Genomic DNA, 20,108 nt, shown 5'->3' with positions numbered 1-20,108 from the left:
CATTTTTGAGAAAATTGTAATTTGTTTTGATTCCCTTATCGATGCAAAAAGGCACTTTGAGAGCAATAAATATATAATATTTACAATGAATAAATATGTAGTTATTACACTTAAAAATTGTAAAATATATATATATGCGTGTGAATGAGAGAGAGGTTAAATTGGATTCACCTTGAAGTGGATGGCCAACATGGGCTTGCTTTTTTAACCCTGTCAGTTGAATTGAGACCTGCAAAGCTAATATGGTACTGGGATTTGCCAATCTGAAAGTATTTGGGCCCTAGTTGGCCCAGCAGTGAAAGTGCAAATAAATACTGGCGCAATTCACAAGCAATGAATAGAACAAGATGAAAGAAGTTGATACCTTTTTTGAAAAAGGGGAAACAGAATATAAAAAGTGGTAGGAGTTGTGAGGGGCAAGTGTATCGATCAAAGGGCGGCGCTCTGCAGCTCCAATCTACCCCCTCTATCAGCAGACCCTCCAACAACTTCAAACACCACTTGCATACAGTAGTTCGTCTCCTTCGCGCATTACATTTATGCGCTGAACTGCAAGTGCATAAATGTTCACGAAGAAACTGAACTGATGTTCCTTTCCTGCACTTATTAGATGGAGAGTTTGATGCATCTTTTATCAAATAAAAATGAAAACTGTACATAAACAGAAAATAAAGATATGGACATAAATAAAATGCTAGTTCTCTTCATCAAAGTATTTATTAAATGTATTAATATTTATAAACATAATATGAATATGTACAATTCTTATTGCTTCCGGAAAATCAAATATTTCCTCTTTTCTCACCCTTTATTTGTTTGTGCTCTTCCCTCAACATAGCTCTTCCCTCAACATAGCTCTTGCCTCAACATAGCTCTTCCCTCAACATAGCTCTTCCCTCAACATAGCTCTTGCCTCAACATAGCTCTTCCCTCAACATAGCTCTACCATCAACATAGCTCTTCCCTCAACATAGCTCTTGCCAATTGCAAGGCAAATCTACAAAAATTAAAAGTTGTTATTAATTGTTTGTAGTTTGCCAATTTGAGTCATTGTTTGAATAACTCTCATAACAGAGAAATACCCTGCCAAAATACTTTGATCGATCTTTCTGTACGTACTTCCAAAGCGAATACAAACAGTCGTAATGGTTTTATGCTATATTTTTGAAAAACTTTATTATAAAAAAGGGAATAAAGCTTGCATTAACTTTACCTTCCTGGTGTTCCATTTAGGTATTTTTAACTAGCTTCTGAAGCTTTCCTTAAGAAAGGATGTGCAGCTAGCTCGGCAGTAATCAAAATTCTTGCTTTTTCTAAGTGTTATAATTGTGGAACTAAATGATGTTTTTGCTGAAAGTGTTCTATACAAAGCTGTTGTGAACGAGTATCAAATGGAAAAATGCTAATTATGGTAATATAAAAAGTAAATCAATTTTACATCTCCCATTTACACCCCTGCCTGCTATTTACAAATGGATTCAGGCAGAGTTCATGCGAGTTAAAATCTTGAGCTGGAGTACAATATAGGAAGATACAATATTTTAGGCTACTTGGCTTGTGAAATTGCGCAGTAATTCCATTTAAGTGGAACATTTAAATGAACTAATGAAATTTATGGTTTAAGTTCATTCTTCGATTAAATTGATTCTTACTTTATGTAGTAAAATGTAATAATAGGCAATATTTAATCTGGGATAATACTAAATAATATTTTTTCAACTACATTCTAATCCCATTTATTTACGAAGATGTAATGTACACTTTATCATTATTATAACAAAAAATTATTACTTTTTGGCGTTTAATCAACCCTTATACTTAACTTTTAAAACTGTTAAAAACGTTTTTGTTAAGGAGAATTTTGTACCCTTTGGATAGATTTTCCTTTTTGCAAAGTTACATATCGGATTTACAGATTTTCTTAATATTTAAAAAAGCAATACATTCAATAAAACTTGACATGGTATTAAGTTAGAACCGCAACTACCACTGGAGAGATCTTTTAAAAGAATACTTTGAGATTGCCAAAAAGTCCACAAAAACCATTTTCTTGGGAAAACGTTTCGAATAAAAAGGAAGGTATTTTGTACGTGAATAGCAACATTAAACTGCGATTTCAGTACTTATTACTAAAAGAGCAAAGAGAAATTAAACATCAAATACGCACGATTGCAATACTACCCCTTAATAACTGTTAAAGTAGGATGGCACTTTGTCACGCAGTAAAGCTCAAATCTCTTCTTCCCCACCCTTTCTAATGTTGTAGACATCAAGACATACAAAAGCTAAATCTACGAACTTGGAATCGAATGACAATTCATTCATGTAAATCGGTTGACGCGTCAATAAATTGAACGATTACAATACTATCCTTAGTAAGTGTAAGAGCAGGATAGCCGTTTTATGTCACGTCCAGAAACCCTAACTTCCTGCCAGACATCATTAAATCGGGCTAAAACTTACAAAATAATTAAAATTAATAGTTTTAGAAGAAGAAATCTCTCCTTAACTGTGTTCAGCGCCAAAACCAAAAAGAGCCCTATCTGTTAGTCTAAAATTTAACAAACTATGTAACATTATGCAACAATATCTAATAACTAGAACATTGCAATAAAATAATTAAAATTGGAACATTAGAAAGAGGGATACAGATGTTTGAAATTTATAGGACTTCAAATTCTCTAATATAACATACGTTTGAAAAGTCCGTGCAAAGTCAGAGAGATAGCACTACTGGCGCGTATCGAGGTTATGTTTAGTTAGTAGCATCTCTTGGAAGAACACACACCAAGTTTCAGCCAGATCGGTCTATTTCTTTGTGTTTGGCATTCGTTTGAATCGAGGAAGTCGAGTGATTTTCAAAAAATGGACGAAAAAGAATTTCGTGTGTTGATTAAACACTACTTTATGAAAGGCAAAACGCCTCAGGAGACTAAAGAGAAGCTTGATAAACATTATGGTGACTCTGCACCTTCGATTAGAACAGTTTATAAGTGGTTTTCAAAATTTTCGGAGTGGCCATATGGGTGCATATTATTCATCGTTATTGGACCGTTTGAAAACCGAGCTGCAAGAAAAACGCCCACGATTGGCCCACAAAAAAGTCCTTTTCCATCACGACAACGCACCAGCTCACACCTCAGCAGTTGTGGTCGCAAAATTAATGAAAATAGGGTTCCAACTCGTTTCACATCCCCCCTATTCTCCAGACTTGGCTCCCTCGGACTACTATTTGTTCCCCAATATGAAGAAATGGCTGGCGGGAAAAAGATTTTATTCAAACGAGGAGGTGTTTGCAGAAACGAATGGCTATTTTTCAGACTTGGACAAATCCTATTATTCGGAAGGGATCAACAAACTAGAGCAGCGTTGGACGAAGTGTATAAGCCTAAAAGGAGACTATGTTGAAAAATAAAAAAGGTTTACCCCCAAAAATTAAGTAGTTTTTATTTTTGCACGGACTTTTCAAACGACTCTCGTATGTATAACATTCTACATCTAATTACGTATTATTAACGAATAATTTTGATGGATTTGAAAACCTTCTGTATTTCATCAACTATTGCCACTAAAACATTGCGATTCATATCAGTTATAGAGCAAACCTTGCTCTACAATTCATTGAATAAAGAATTCATTGAAATCTGAACACTACACAGAGCGATACAAAAGTTTGAAATTTGAAGGATTTGAAAACTTCTGATATTTAACCTTCTGTATCCCATTACCTATTGTCACTAGTACATTGCGATTTATATCACTTATAGAGCAAATCTCGCTCTACAATCGGTAAAGAAATAATTGAAATCTGAACCTTAGTAAATATGGTGGTTTGAAATTTGAAGGTTTTTAAAACCTCTAAAATTTACCCTTCTGTATCTCATCAACTAATATCACTAAAACATTGCGATTCATTTCAATTATATAGCAATTATTGCTCTACTATTCGGTAAGAATTCATTGAAATCTGAACACTACAATGAGAGATACAAAGGTTTGAAATTTCAAGGACTTCTAAACCTCTAAAATATAACTTTTTGTATTAAAACTGTCCGGTAGGACAGTTGTATAAGGGTTGATCGACAAAAAGTGCACGAAAAAGCGTAACGTTGAAAAACACCCAACTTTGACAATTTTTTTCTCTTTTTCTACAAAAGATAAAATTCCCAAATTTTCTTTAAAATAAAGGGCAAACCCTCCTTTATAGATGTATTTTTTTTGCAACAACCCAGATCTAATAGTTTTCGAGAAAAAAGTTGCCGAAAATGAGCAAAAACGGCTTTTCCGAAAAATGTTCTTGTTCTTGTTCTTGTTCTTGTTCTTCTTGTTACCTTTTTTGTAAACAACGTAGCGCCTAAACGCGTGAACCGATTTTCATGAATGAGGTGTCATTCGATTCGGAATTTTATGTAGATGTGCCTCTTGGGGGTCTCGACCCTGTACATCGAATGGGAGAGGAGTTAGCCCCCTTAATGTAAGGCCCCCTCCAAAATTATTATTACTAATTACTCTGTAAATCTTGGCCCGATTTTGATAAAATTTGGTAGGATGATAGGGTTAGGGCTGCCCTACGTAACATTAAAGCGGCGATCAGCTCTTACACTTGTTAAGGGGAAGTATAGCAATCGTTTCAAATTATCGACACGTGAACCGATTTTCATGAATGAAGTGTCATTCGAATTGAAATTTTGTACAGATTTACACTTCAAAAGTCTCGACGCAGTGTCTCATAAGGAGGGGAGTTCGCCCCACCCAAATAAGGCCCTTTCTAAAACTATTATTACCAATATTTCTATAACGCTTAGCCCGATTTTGATAAAATTCAGCTCGAATAAGTGGTTAAAGCTCCTCTACGTTGCTGTGAAGTGCTATCATGCTCTTGCATCTACTAAGAGGAAGTACTGCAATCGTTTAAATTATCAATGAGTGAACCGATTTAAATCAATGAATTGTCGATTAAAAAATCTTTGCCTCTTTGCCTTTTAGGGAGAAGTACTGCAATCGCAATTTATTTTTCTTACTCTTCTTAAAAGGAAGTACTGAAATCGCAGTTTAATTTTGCTATTTACGTACAAATACCTTCCTATATTAGTCAAAACGCTTTTTCAAAAAAATTGTTATTGAGGATGGTTTGGGGCACCGCAACTATAATCAATCTTTAAAAAGATCTCTCCATTGGTTGTTACGGTTCCGACTTAACACCTTATCAGGTTATAATGATAGAATTGCTTATTCCAAATTTTAAAAAAATCTGTAAAGCAGATATGTAACATTCCAAATAGACAAAAAGGAAAATCTATCCAAAAGGTACAAAAATCTCCTTAACAAAAACTTACAGTTTAAAATGTTAAGTATAAGGGTTGATTAAACGCCAAAAGGTACACAAATCAGCGAGTACCCAACATTTCATTAATATTTAAGTAATTCTACTGCATTAATTTTCATTAATAAGTTATTTTTTAGAATTTATTAGATGTCACAGACCCTTATGCTGGCCATTTTCGTCTACAAAATATATGTTCAAGTAGCACTGTAGATTGACTGTAATATCTAGTTATTTATAATAATCAAACTACTAATTACAGGTTTAAAAGAAAAACGTTATAAAAAATATAAAAAAAAATATGAGGCTAAAAAATTCAAAACCTTTTTTAGAAAATGCTTACACCAACTTACATCAATGATTTTGTTTATTTTATTTATTTATTTTTATTTTTAAATAAAAATCGTCGGTTTAAGTTCATTCTTCGATTAAAGTAATTGTTATTTTATGAAGTAGTCAAACGTTTATAATAATAGGTAAACAAACGTTTACAATAATTGTTGTTGAATAATCTACTTGTTATAACTGTGTGTTATTTGTGCTCACGAATATTTCGGTAAAACGAATTCAAGACAGTAGCCTACTCTAACTTTGTCTTTTTCTACTTTAACATGCATGTACATATATGTGATTTATCATAATTATAACAAAAAAATATTATGAATGAAGTGGCCAGCATAAAGGTCTGTGACATCTAATAAATTCTAAAAAATAACTTATTAATGAAAATTAATGCAGTAGAATTACTTAAATATTAATGAAGTATTAATGAAATGTTGGGTACTCGCTGATTTGTGTACCTTTTGGCGTTTAATCAACCCTTATACTTAACATTTTAAACTGTAAGTTTTTGTTAAGAGATTTTTGTACCTTTTGGATAGATTTTCCTTTTTGTCAATTTCGCAAAGTTACATATCTGCTTTACAGATATGTAAGAACAAGAACATTTTTTGAAAAAGCCGTTTTTGCTCATTTCAGCAACTTATTTCTCGAAACCTATTAGATCTGGGTTGTTGCAAAAAAAATTACAGCCATAAAGGAGGATTTGCCCTGTATTTTAAAGAAAATTTGGGAATTTTATCTTTTATAGAAAAAGAGAAAAAAATTGTCAAAGTTGGGTGTTTTTCAACGTTATGCTTTTTCGTGCAGTTTTTGATGGTCAACCCTTATACAACTGTCCTACCGGACAGTTTTAATTATTACTAAAACACTGTCGTTTAAACCTTTAAAAAGGTTTTTAAAGGAAACTTTACTCTATAATTCGGAAAATAATTAATTGAAATCTGAACATTAAAGATATGGAGGTTTGAATTTTTAAGGATTTGAAAACCTCTAATATTTAACCTTCTGTATCTCATCAACTATTGTCACTGAATCATCCCTGTTTATATTAGTTATCTTTATAACTAAAGATAGCTTTCTACCTTTTTTCTATAATTCGGTAAAGAATTCATTGAAATCTGAACATTAGAAAGAGAGATACAAACGTGTGAAAATTCAAGGATTCCAAAGCTCTAAAATAAAACCTTCTGTATCTCATTAGCTATTATCGCTTTAATATTGCTGTTTATACCAGTTATAGAGCTACCTTTTCTCTACAATTTGGTAAAGAATTTCTTGAAATCTTAATATTACAAATAGAGATACAATGGTTTGTAATATGGGTGATTTGAGATCCACAAAATTTTAACCTTATGATATGTATCTCGTCAACTATTATCACTAATATATTGCGATTTATACCAGTTATAACGCATACTCTTCTCAACAATTTGGCAAAGAATTCACTGAATTCCAGCATTATAGCTTAAGTCTTGATAAGGTGCACATGTAGTGGACGCACTTTAAAAGTTAAAAGATCTAAAAGCCGAACAAAATGTAAATCATTGCTTTAAATTGGACGTCTTGGGTAAAACTTTAACACGCGCCTCCAGTCATGAACAAGCAATCTTTTAGAACTGTTGGTGAATCAATTTTTCAAACAATTGCTGGTTCCCAATTAGGTTCTATTTAAGTGACCACAAAATGCAAGCGCGATTGTGCGAAAAAGTGAAATGTTTCAATTGAGGAAGTCTAGTTAGTTTAGAGATTGCGACGTTATTTAATAAATAGGTGGCAAAAGTTGTGGGTATGGATTTGTACAGTTAGTACCGTTATGAGTGTACATTGTACGCGAACCGTACCTCTGCGGGACTTAAATAATAATTGGAAAGGCCAAATCAAGTACCAGTTCATAGGAAGTTAGGTTTTCCAGTTGAAGAGGCAGGGACAAGCGAGAGGAGATCGTGGGAGTGCGTTCCCAGCCCCCCAGTGACGTTGGTCTCCCTTCTTGAGTGCCGCCGGGGACCGCTGTGTGAGACCCACCTGCGCCTCACCACTCTTCTCTCCAACGGAGCCATTCAATGCGTCCTTCTTTAACTCTCAATAAATACTATTGTTTTTTTGTTAAAGCGACTTTTTTAAATCCTTCACTAAACTTTAATTTGATATCTTTGTAAATAGGACCAATTCGGATCAGTATGATGGGTCTGCCTAATCGCAGTCAGTTCAAACTCAAGGCACAAAGGGCCCACTTGTAGTCTTCCGGTCCGAGATATGTGTATTGGAATTCAAATTCCATTAGCTGCCTCAAAGTCAGGGACAATCACCCTATCGGAGCAAATGTCACTTCACTAAATCGATCTTTCATTTTTCGGAATTCTCTCTGAAAAAGCTTCTTCTAAGACTCTTAAAACTTAGCGTTAGAATCCTACTAAAATTACTATTCTCTGAGAAAAAGATTTCAACCGAAGTAATTGATGTCACATACGAAACGCCCAAGATCAAATCAAAACTGCCCAGAAAACTGCTGCACTTACCCAATAAAAACATTTTTTCTTTTTTTGCATTTTTATCAATCAAAACTGAATTAATTTCCGTAAGCAAGACCATGTGTGTGAATAACTGGTTTAATAATTCGGCACATTCTTCGCAATGATTAGCATTGTATCTATTAATTCTGTAGTAATTAGTTTTTATTGACTTTATTAAAAATTTATAACGTCGCAAAGAACGACTTGAATTCTGTAGAGGTATTTAGTTATTCTGTTATCTGAATCCCGATCTACCTGGCTTCCGAATCTGAAGATTAGTGATCTTATGAGTTTGATTGTGGTGTTGTTGGACGTCATAATCTTTGATGGAAATATTTCCACCCAGCATTAACCAATTACAGAAAGTATTTTCCATTCATCGGCTGCACATAGTCGGGTCCTCCTACGGTGATTTGCGGTGGTTTCCTTGGAATTAATTCACATTTCTTACACTCTCCCACAATTCCCTCCATCATTCTGCCTACCACTTTCCATTAGCATAAATTCTCGGTAACGCTTTCGTCTTTGTTATCACTTGATGAGCATTATATTTCTTAAAATTAAGACAAATATGATGTCTTTTTCGAGACATTATGGAATGTGTTTTCTTATAAAATATTACAATAAACACTTTTTCCTCTTTAGGCATAACACTAGTTTTTGCTGGGACTGGATATTTATCTTAGTTTTATGAGGATTAATTAGCTTTGTATTTGTTGGGATCAGAGCGGGCTTCTTCCACACAACGAATTAGTGGATGCGTCTAAATACTGCAACAGACAATGTTTCTGTGAAAATGCTTCAAATAAAAGTGGTAGTCACTAAGCAAACAGAAATTTACGAAAATTATTTAAGTCTTTCTCTAAAAGCGCAGAAAACTGAAGAATCTATTTAAGAAATTTAGATTAACGGACCAACGTTTCAGCAAATTTATTGCCTTCTCCAATTAAGTAATGTACTATTTGTTTTTTTGTTATTTTAATGAAAAATAGAAAAGCTTCATGACCAGATTTTAATTAGTTTAGCTGTACATAATTCATGCACAATGTTTGGCATTTGTGCGAAGTTGGTATGCAATGATTGAAGGCTTAGTTGGCCCACCTTTTATTGATTTCAATATTTTCTGCATCAAACTGCAGGATTGCTTCTAATAAGTAATGTGCGATGGCTAGGAGTCCCTTTTATTGCCGATTTTCGAACATTCTACGCCTAAGCTTAAAGAGAGCGGCCCATAGTATGAATTCTGAGGGCACTAACTCGTGCGGCTGTATTGATTGGCTGCTGATCTCATCAACCAATCTGAAAAGTTTTCTTTTCATTTTTGATATTTACTTTTCCAATGTTGGCTTCGTATGCACACTCTTTGAAAGACTTTTAAAGCCGACTGCTTGTGTTAATACAGTTTGTTTTCCACACAATTTTCATTTTTCTCAAGAAAGGGGTACTTGTTTTCACTCTTCATCTTCCATTAAAATGTGGTAATATTTGACTCAAACACCCGCAGAGTTCCTCCAGGTGTTCTGCATTGGGTAAAGATATCACTTTTTACTTTCCTACACACACCGGAAGTACTATTCATATTTTTACTCGGTATTAATAGAACAAACAACGATGTGGTTTGATCGGATTCTAAATACTATTTGCTTGAAGTAAAACGAGGACCCACCCTGGAGCTCTTCACACTAAACTTACGTAAATCTCCATTATTTGCGCGCTTATCTAAAATCTATGATTACTTTCAAACACAAATTAAATTATGGTGGCAATTATTCCCTTTTTTAAGAACGTCGTAAAAGCATAAAAATAATGTGAAATTATAACTGCCGCGATACAGTTTTTGTGGAATATTAAGATGATTGATTGCAGTGAAAAACTAAGTTCTTTCTTAAGGAACGAATCATTCCATGTGGAAATTAATCCGCATGTATTACTCAACTCTTGCCTCCAAAATATAATTCCACTTGCAGCTTCACACTTCTTCTTCCACGTTTTGGTCTTCTGCGCGCACCGATAGAGGCAAAGGCAGAGCAGATAGGCCAAGTAGTAGATACAGTTGTGCTGCTCGTCAGACTCGGTGTGCTGTCCAGCCAAACGAAACAAGATGCCTATTTAGTTAAGTTACAGCGGTTTTACATGGAAAAGTAAGGTAGGATTATTGTATTATTATTATTATAAAAAGTTAGAGTGCAAAGGCCGCGTGTATATAGATGAAGGCAGGCCAGTTAGGTTGGCAGATAAGGGTACGTTTTGGAAGAGGCGGGCTGAGAGGCCTGTGGAGTGGGGAGAAAGGCGGGGCCAAGGGCCACTCGAAGCGAGGGTCTGTGAGCACCACTCGAGCCACAGCCGTGGTGCAATGTCGACCGCCTCTAGCCTGCTGCAGTCAGGGCACGGCAGTCACGACACCTACCCAGCGGCGGCCGATTTACTGCCCGATCTGTCCGGACCGGATTTAGCTATATCATTATCGCCTAAACACAATCAACCGCATACGACACCATTTTCCGTTACGGACATATTGTCACCAATTGAAGAATCATATAGAAAACTGGAATTAAGTCCGTATAGAAGCGGCGGTTCTACCGGTGGCGGATCTACGGGTACCGTACCCTCTCCTCCACAGAGCAATCCTTATATGCACGTACACCATCAGTTCCCGGCGCAGTATTGCAACACCACGGATATCTCCTACTCAAATGCTCCCGGATGGTATGGGGCATCTCCAAATGATCCAAGGTTTGCCAGTAAGTACAATCTTATGTTTTTCATTTTTTTTTCTAGATAACCTCACATTTCATACATCATACATTCCGCTAGATAACTACCTCATACAAATAACAATATTTCCTAGAGAACAAACAATTTAATGATGATTAATACCATAAGAACTTAAAATCAGATACTTATTTAAACAACAACGGCCGTGAAAGTGATACTGTCAAAACATAGTCCTTTCTTAGCCTAAAGTATTTGTCTAAAACTAGAAAATAATAAAACTGATTCAAAAGTCCGTATGTAATTTAACTAATGTTATAATTGTCCATTGTATTTCATGGCTATCTGAATTAATTCAACACCATCCGGTTCTACCTAGTGGCTAAACCTCAAATTTCCTTTACTCTAAATCCCATTTTCTATTGCCTTAATGTATGCCACGGCTACCTTGAAGTCATATCAGGTTCGCACCTTAGTAGTTTTCTTCTCCGGGTTAATGCTCCGCTCGCCAACAGTTTCTCCATTTCCACTCTATTCAATTTTCTCTATGCGGTAAAACTAATCTTATCTTTATTCATTTTCCTTTAAGTTCATATATTGACTCTATAAAATTTACTCCAACTCGTGCTCCGTACCCAGTATGCCAACCTCTTATCCTACCGTAACATCATTTTTGCACATTCTAGGCTAATTCAATTTATTCCGGCCCGCACTCACTATTTTCAAAAGAAAAATCTAATACTCGTCTCTTCTATGTGATCATTAAAGTTATAATCTGCTACTCATGTCTCCCAATATTCACAATCTGATCAAAGCTCCTTGAGGAATTGCTCCTAAAACGAATTTATCCACTCCTAGACTCACAGGAAATAATTCCATCCCATCAATTTGGTTTCCACGCTCATCACTCTACAGCAATGTCATCGCGTTTTGGATGTGTTGAGAATGGACAGTATTGCCCGGGAGGTTTTTCTTGACTTTGCCCAAGCTTGCGATCGCGTCTGGCACCCGAGGATTGCTTTTTAAACTCAAGAGCACCCCACCAACTACATATTTTCTCATCCTCCAATTTTGTCTTTCTGGACGCTTTTTTAAAGTCGTCTGTGGAAATTCCTACTCTCCTTGTTTCCCAGTTCGTGCAGGTGTTCCCCAGGGAAGTGTCCTTGTGCCTGTACTTTACACCAGATATACACCGCTGATATTCCTACCAATCCTCATATGTACCTTCCTTTTTACTTATGCCGATGATACGGCATCCTCTCTCCGCATAAAGACCCGGTCCTTGCCTATCGCTCCCTTCAATCTCACATAGACTCTCTTGAGTCTTGGCTAAAGAAATGGAGAATTAAAATTAATGAAAACAAATATAATTAAATTACATTCTCCCCAAGGCGAACTATTCTTCCACCCGTTTACCTAATTCTCACTCCTCTTCCCGCAACAGATTGTGTTAAGTACCTAGGACTCTTCGTGAAGCAACGCCTAACCGGGACACACATACTTAAACGGAAAAAACTAAACAGACGATTCAAACTTCTGTCTAGACTTCTCGACAAACGATCGAAACTTTCTTTAAACAACAAACGACTTATCTACACAATGATACTCAAACCTACCTGGACTTACTGAATGGAACTTTGGGGCTCAGTCAAAGCTTCCAATATCTACAAAATCCAATCATTTCAATCGAATCGCTAATGCTCCTTACTTTGAATCTGACTGTACCTTGGACCAAGATCCCCTTGTTCCATATGATTCTGTAGCTGCAAGATCCCGCTTCGTTAAATTCCGCGCTTCAATTTCCTCATATTCTAACCCTCTAGTTTCCCCACTTACTAGACGGCCAGGAAATCCTCCAAGGCGGTTGAAGCGCAGGCAGCCACGCGATCAATCTCGATGAAGTAGAAGTGCCAGTGCACAATAGTGAAATGTTCTTTGGGAGTTTCACCAAAGGCTCAATTCTTCCCTCATGCTACTCATGTATTTATTCTATGTATCATGTTGTATCAGCTTCACTTATTGCAGAAATATACTGCAGTTGTGAAAATAAATAAATACTTTTCGCAACTTGTGAGCTAACCTAACCTTAATATTTCAAACTGCTATTCCCATTTTCAGTAAAAACGCTTTTTAACTTCTTATATTTATAGTGTAATGTTACTACTATTATTTGTTAAGTTCTTATTTCTTAGCCTTATTTCGGCATTTTCTTCTATAATTTTCAATGTTCTGTTCAGTGATAACCTTAAAAGGTTTCCTTTTTGTCAACTTTTCTTAAATTAATGTTATGATCATTTCGTGCTGTTTGTACGGAATGATGTACTTTTCGTAATTTTAAGAAATACTCTTTAATTTATACATAACTTCATCTGTTTAACGGCTTCGCAAATGTATTTTCTTTAATTTTTTTACATCATCCCCAACCACGCTAACGTTTTGTTTTTTCTTTATCTGCAATTTTTTTTTACTTCTAGTGTGATAAACGTAATTTTTTTAGACATACTGAAGATGTTTCATTTTCAGAGGTTGAACTTATAATTGTCACCATTTTGCATAAAATAATCTGCCGTCATAATTCTAAAATAGAACTTTTTCTGCCAATTCAACGTGGTGTTATTTTTTTGGTATTTGTATCTCAAAATTGTCATTAATTACTGTAGGTAATGATCTTCATCTTTTTAAAGGGGTCTATCGATATATTCATAGCGTTATTTGCAACTTAGTTCGCAAAAATTTGCTCCTTAAATCTTGTCTACTTGCCCCATGTTTAACATAATTTATTTTCTTCATCGCTCACTTATAAATGATCATTACTTACTTACCATTATGAAGAGTCTGAGCCTCAGTCACCATAGTTTTTCATCTTTCAAGGTCCTCGCCGCCCTTCTCCAACCACACAGGCCGATGGCCTCCAAGTCGTCCTCCACGTTCCTCAGCTATCTCAGCCTTGGTCTTCCTCAGGGCCTTCTCCCACCAGGATGAAAATACAATGTTTTTTTGGGCTCCTTATATTCTCCATCCGGTGTATGTTTCCCAAAAATGGTCATTTCGCTGTAGGAATTGTCTGCGTTTCTCTCTTTGATACCTCTGATTTCATCGAAGTTATTACGACAGTCTCTCGCTCAATTTTAACAATATGGTTTGCTCTATTATTTGAAAATAACATAATTTTATCAAACTAAAATTAATGTAATTAAACTATAATATTTCATCTAATTCCTACAACAAAAAATAAGACAGGTATAAAGCAAGATCAATAAACATGAATCCTCCTTTCCAAGCTTTCATTAGAATTATTGCTACCTCGGTTAATATAAACGGTAGCAATAAAATACATGTACCCTTAGAAGGGTAATGTTGATCGCTCGGCATTCCAGTCTATTGCCGAATTAGATTTGTACTTTCTCAACAACTGCTCCAGCCATTTTCTTAAATCTTTCCACTCTTCTCTCTTCCTAATTAAGAAAGAAAGAAAGAAGAGAAATTAAGAAAACTTACACTCGTAATTAATTTTCTTTTAAATGAAGCAAACACTTTACTTTCGCTGTTTTTGTCAAATGTTCCAAATCGAATTTTCATCGGTAATATATTTTGTTTAGTTGCTGTGCAGTAAACTTTGGCTGGTCACAAACATTTCTCACCAGATTTTCACCTACCGATTTATTATTCCAACGGTTTGTTGCCTGTACAATTGAAGCATTTTCTTTTGCCGTGAATGAGATCCTTTGAGAGTAACATGGGGAGGGTTTTCAAGCGAAAAAGCTTAGATTAGGCCGTAACCCTCTGGCTCACTCTTCTTCTGTCCCGGAACTGTCCTAGTACCGTACAGTTTGAAGTAATACTAGTGACTAACTAATTATTATTGATAGTCAATTTCTCATTTTATTTTATAGCTTAAAGTTGTCTAAATTATTCTGTACACAATTATCAGAAACAATCCATCAAGAAAGTGATTGTGTTGCATCCTAAATGAGTTTCAAAATGAAAAAGTAATTGATTTCATTCTCAAACAGAACCCCTGCCACCCAAAAATGTTTAGGTGGGCATTAAGAATGTTTTTTCGAAAATAGATTCTTCGTTAGTGAATACTTTTATGTGGGTTTGGTAGTTTGGTGGACGAAAACTTTGCAGGTGAGGGCGGTCAGAGCTCTCACTGACGTTCACAGCGTGAAGGGTCTCGGAGGATCTTCTCAATCTACCCCCACTTCATATATAATGAAGCGTTGCCAGAGCTGTGATTACAAGAATATTGAAGGGGCAACCTCCTGTTAGCTCTTGGCAATGCGGTGAATATAAAAAGCTGTGCGAGAAACTGGAGGCAGACCCACTTTTGGGCCTTCCTTCTGATCGAACAGCTCCAAGGTAAGGTTCGGCAAGCCTTTCAAATTTCTAATTCCGGACAGAGAGCATTGCACGTATTGCCAGTGTGAAGTTTGGCTGATGGTACGGCTCTTTGTTGGCCGCCATACTGGGCCCAAGCGCATCTCACCAGACTTCGCAGTGGAAGCGCTGTGCCGCTGGGACCACTAATCTTGGTTTTAGACTTTTTGGCCAACCCTAATCTAATCTACTTCCACGTAAATATATAGATTTATTATATATAGTAAAAATAAGTTTCAACGAGGTTGGGGCTAGAATAGAATAGAATTTTTTGTTGGTGTAAACGGCGAGTGCGGAAAAACATGCCTCGCAAGAACAGTTAAGAGAATCTTGGTCTAAGCTCTAGTTCGTAGGTGAAAAAACAGTTTAAGTAAGCACCTCGCTAACTTTAATTATAACAGCCTAAGTTAGCACCTCGCTAACTTTAATTATAACAGGTTAAGTTAGCACCTCGCTAACTAATTATAACAGCTTAAGTTAGCTAACTTTTATTGTAAATGTTTATCTTTTATTTTCTCTCAGTAGATAAGAGTTGTACTGCGATCGTGACAGATTTTCGATATCGAGTTTTCACCGGAAATTGCCGAACGAGTACGAAAATTGGTTTTTAGTAAATGGTCTGCATGTAAACAAAATTGCGAAACTACAACACCCCAGGAAACTTTTAATTTGGACTAGACGTTCTGACTGCACCTTAACGATTAAATTATTTGACAGGAAGTACACTTTTACTTGTTCACATTTTTCCGAAAATGCCTCTAATTATTTTATCGAAACTTCGGGAATAGATAGAAAGCTTTTATGTAACTACAGTAATTTGTTAGCATTCCAAGTTTTAGAGCATTAACCGTCGTAGGGTGTTTACTCACAAAATTCATTTTTCTTTATATGCTTTTTAACAATAATTAAGTTTGATCATTGGCCAACTGTGCTAAAACCCTGTATAATTATTATAAACTGTATAATTTAAACAAATAAAACTGTCCTAATACAAAACAGTTAGAATCAGTTTTTTAATTATTCAGTATTCTCACTTTGTATGCGTAGAAAGCCTATTGTTAAGTTTATTACTAATTTTAAAAGATACTAATAATATTTTTTTGATAAAATTAGTTTTTTGATGAAAGTTCATCTATTTATTACTAAATTTTAATTAATTAATTTTTGAAAACAAAAAGGAATGTAGTTTATAAAAAGAAACTATTTTTGCAAGGTTTGGTTTTTGTTTTTGTAAAGGAATCAAGGAAATACCCAGTATTTCGCAACATTTACAGCAATATTAGTAGCTCCTCCGCGATTCTCCGGCTGCTGTGATAAATTATTGTGTTCACTTTCATGGCACAGCTTGTTAGCTAACATACTATTAAGCACATTGGTTTAGTAAACTGCTGTGATAGCCTAAATGTAGATTGGCGATGTTTCCAGCTGAGTTATTTCGCTTCTAAATGAGCACTCAGATGTAAATTTGAAGCCCCAAAGTTCAAACTCAAATAATAAAACGGTTCTAGTGCACTCGTGAAAATGTAAATAGCATTAATTAGTGCACTAATATAGTGAATGGAGAGAAGCGCTGCATATTAATCAGTTTTTATTTCATCATTCTGGGTTCTCATTGTTTAACAAGGAAATATCTGTCTTCGAGTTACTCTGGCCTTTTGCCTAGATCCGCCTGCAGTCATCCCCAAAAACCTTGTAATACATCTCCTCCAAGAGCTTTCCAACAGCAACCATTCGGATATTTAGATGCAATTTTTTTTGTAATGCACCGTTCTAATTCTTGTGCACTTTAAAGGGGCATTAATGTGTTGCCAAAATTGCGAGTATGGATTCAACTGAAAGTGCGTTTCCACTTCACATACTGATAGATATTTATCATTTCTTGAAAAATCCAAATAGTTCTTTTTTAAAAGTTATTACCGCTGCTACGGTTCCACAAGATGTTTGCTGCTGTACCACAACTACTTTCTTGGGTGTTCGTTAGATAAATCATAACTCGTAAACGAGAAGAGAGAGCAAATCAGAAGCAAGGCGAGTTAGGCTAGGTTATTAATCTGTATGGAATTTACAATACCTAGAAGCCTCGTACAGTCTACTCCTTAGTGACGGGCTGTGTTGTTTGTATAGACAGAACACCGTTCTGTAGATCGTTCAGTTTCATCTGCGTAAGTTGAAACTTATTCTCAGAGAATATTATTTCAGTGGGGTTTGTGGTAGTTAGCTCGTCAGACATCACGCGTTCTACAGCGGTGATTTTTCATTACACCCAATATTTATAACAATTTAATTCAACTACCTTTTTTGTCTAATTCTTAGTTTCAATAAAATTTAATGGCGTAAGTTAAGAGAAAGCGCGGTGAGCATTATCTCTAAATTATACTTAGGGGTAATACCTTGTTAATTTTCAAGGGGCAATTCTGCATTCAGCACAGTTGAGCTCCTTAAATTCTAAGTTAATGCGGGTTTGGCTTCTCAAGTCGGGCCCACTGACCTTACAGGATCAAATTACGTCTTTGCCCAGTGTATCATTTCAAACAGATTTTATGCATGGATTAAGGGCTCTTTTTTGTTGTTAAATTGACTCCTTAACGAATGAAAGTGCTTAAATAGCCGGCATCCGAATCCTAAATACTAACTAATTCACAAAGTTCAATGTTAAGACTGAGATTTTGTTTGTTTCCATTACTTTCTATTGCTACAGGTAGGGAAGTATTGTAATCGCTTCAAATTCTCGAAATCTGGTTTTCTCGAGAAATAATCATTTAGAGACTAAATCCGAAAAAGTGGTTTTTAGAAAATCACATATATCAATGTGTAAAGAGAATCCCAAAAAAGAAAAACCCAGGAATATTTGGGTTAGGCCACACCAGCAAACCCATGTTATGGAGATCCTAGCGATGTTCTAGACAGCTAAAGGAAATGTACAGCGGTTTCTTAAGGAAGAACAAATTCGTTAAGAAAATTATAAGACATTCATGAAATCTACGAAAAGTGGAATAGCGACTTGTTTAAACTTACTTAAAGTAAATTTTAATGATATTTATTAAGAACCTTCTTGCTTGGAACATTTAATTTACTGTAGAGGTTTTTCCTTTAAATTTACCTGAAATTAAAATTAGTTTCATGAAGAATATGTATGAATGAAAAATTGAATTTATTGTGGTCAAGTTTGTACATTGTGTATGTGTCTGTGTGATTATTTTTCTGTAATTGTTTATTTATTTAAACCAATTAATTGTATTTGTATTATAAATTTGTGAGATTCATTAGTAACTTCGCCGAATGAAGATTTAACCACTTTCTAGATTGATATACCGGAAAATCTTTATTACACACAAATGTTTATCTTGTTCGGTTTTTGTTGGTGCGCCCAGCTTTCGAATGAATCAATTTCGAGCTGATCAGATGTACAAGTTTCTCAGACAGCTTTTCATAAAAGAGAAAATTAGAAAAAAATTACTAAAACCTGGCTAAGACGAACGTTCAATTTAATTTAGGGGCATGATTTAAGGGAATTCATACTGAATTTCAAAGTGGTTTTTGGTTGGTTTTGCTCGTGGAGTTGGGTCCGGAACAAGCACAAGTGAACATCGGCCTGCCTACTTCATTCTTTACAAGATCAAAGAGTTGTTAAGATAGTTTAGCAACGAAAAAAGTTTTCGGATGGTCATTTCGTTTCGTTCTAGTACAAATATTTACTTGATAAACTAATTAGAGTAAGATTTCACTTAATCTGCCTAAAATAGTAGTCTATGTATTGTGCAGCAGTGCCGTCTATTGTCTTATTTTATTGTAAGTTGTATAGGAGTACATGTGTGTAGAAAGAAATACGGAAGCTAGTGTTTAGGCTGGCAGTAGTTGACATAATTGTGGTCGGCTGGGAGATTTTATAGATAAAGCAGGTCTGGTAGATGTGAGCGTGAATAATGGGGTCTGAGAGAGGATCCGGGCCCTTGCAGCTCCACATGCATTCCTCGTCTCACTCACACCGAGATCGCCCACTGCAAACAAAACACACATTACAGGCTCTTTTACTGCCGCACTCAAACCTCCATTTCTTTCTTATATCCTTGCAGCACACCAGGCAAACAGTCGATTTTAAATCGATAAAAACTCTTTCCTCTCCCCATATATCTTTACAATAGAGATTGGATTGTACCCCACCCCTTTACCAATAGGAAGCACTGTAACAGAGAAAAGCGGAAGTGCTCTGCATTATTTTCTCACATAAACACATTTCCCGTTACTTAATCGAGGCACCTAATGTTTTGTTTGTGATCCTTTTGCTATTCCAGACTCGGGCGTCACAGCATGATTCCTATGTTTGGCGTAAGATGTTATGTGAAGTAATATTCAACTTTGGTACTTCCAAAAGAAACGTGCCACTGTTTACGTGGCAAGGCTTCCAAAACTTCTTAAGTTTTATCAAAAATCTGTTTCCCGACAGTGCCACTTTGCAGATGCTATTTTTCGGTTCGCGATTTTCTCCAAAATGGCTCCAACAATTTTCAAAAGAACTTCACGTTCTTCGTGATCAACCGAAAATGTTCCAGTTTTTGGAGAGGCTTCACCGCTTTTTTCTACTTTTTATTAAAAAATCAGTCATCTTACTTTAATTTTTCTAAGCATTATTTTCTAATATACATCAGAAAAAAAAACTCGTTTTTAAAAATTTGCATTAGCTCTTCTTAGGAGGAAGTATTGCATTCACACAGATTTCGGATGTTTATTTGTTTACAGAAAAACACATAAAATACAAACTAACACAAACTACATCCATTGAGTACAAAAAAGGTGGTTCTTAGAAATTTGCTTCCTTCTCTTCCTCTCGTGTGTATCCATGG

At 35.5% G+C, this 20,108-nt stretch overlaps 2 protein-coding genes across 2 annotated transcripts in view; one reads left to right on the top strand and one right to left on the bottom strand.

Annotated features, from left to right (window-relative positions):
• Positions 1-837: 837 nt before the first annotated feature.
• Rat1 (5'-3' exoribonuclease 2 Rat1) overlaps positions 838-20,108 on the bottom strand; it is a 139,269-nt gene continuing 119,998 nt past the window's right edge. Inside the window, exon 19 of the mRNA XM_074134346.1 lies at positions 838-997. Coding sequence (XP_073990447.1) covers positions 966-997 — 32 coding nt within the window. The 3' untranslated portion in view covers positions 838-965. The remainder of the gene's footprint in view (positions 998-20,108) is intronic.
• Positions 10,461-20,108, top strand: part of LOC141457413 (thyroid transcription factor 1-like) — a 79,887-nt gene continuing 70,239 nt past the window's right edge. The window contains exon 1 of the mRNA XM_074134353.1: positions 10,461-10,916. Within this exon, the coding sequence (XP_073990454.1) occupies positions 10,529-10,916 (388 nt within the window). The 5' untranslated portion in view covers positions 10,461-10,528. The remainder of the gene's footprint in view (positions 10,917-20,108) is intronic.

The sequence above is a fragment of the Rhodnius prolixus genome, unplaced genomic scaffold, assembly GCF_049639745.1.
Source record: "Rhodnius prolixus isolate KJV_2025 unplaced genomic scaffold, Rpr scaffold_16, whole genome shotgun sequence".
Taxonomy (NCBI): Eukaryota; Metazoa; Arthropoda; class Insecta; order Hemiptera; family Reduviidae; genus Rhodnius; species Rhodnius prolixus.
Note: the sequence above shows the minus strand (reverse complement) of the source record. Positions and strands in the feature narration are given on the sequence as shown.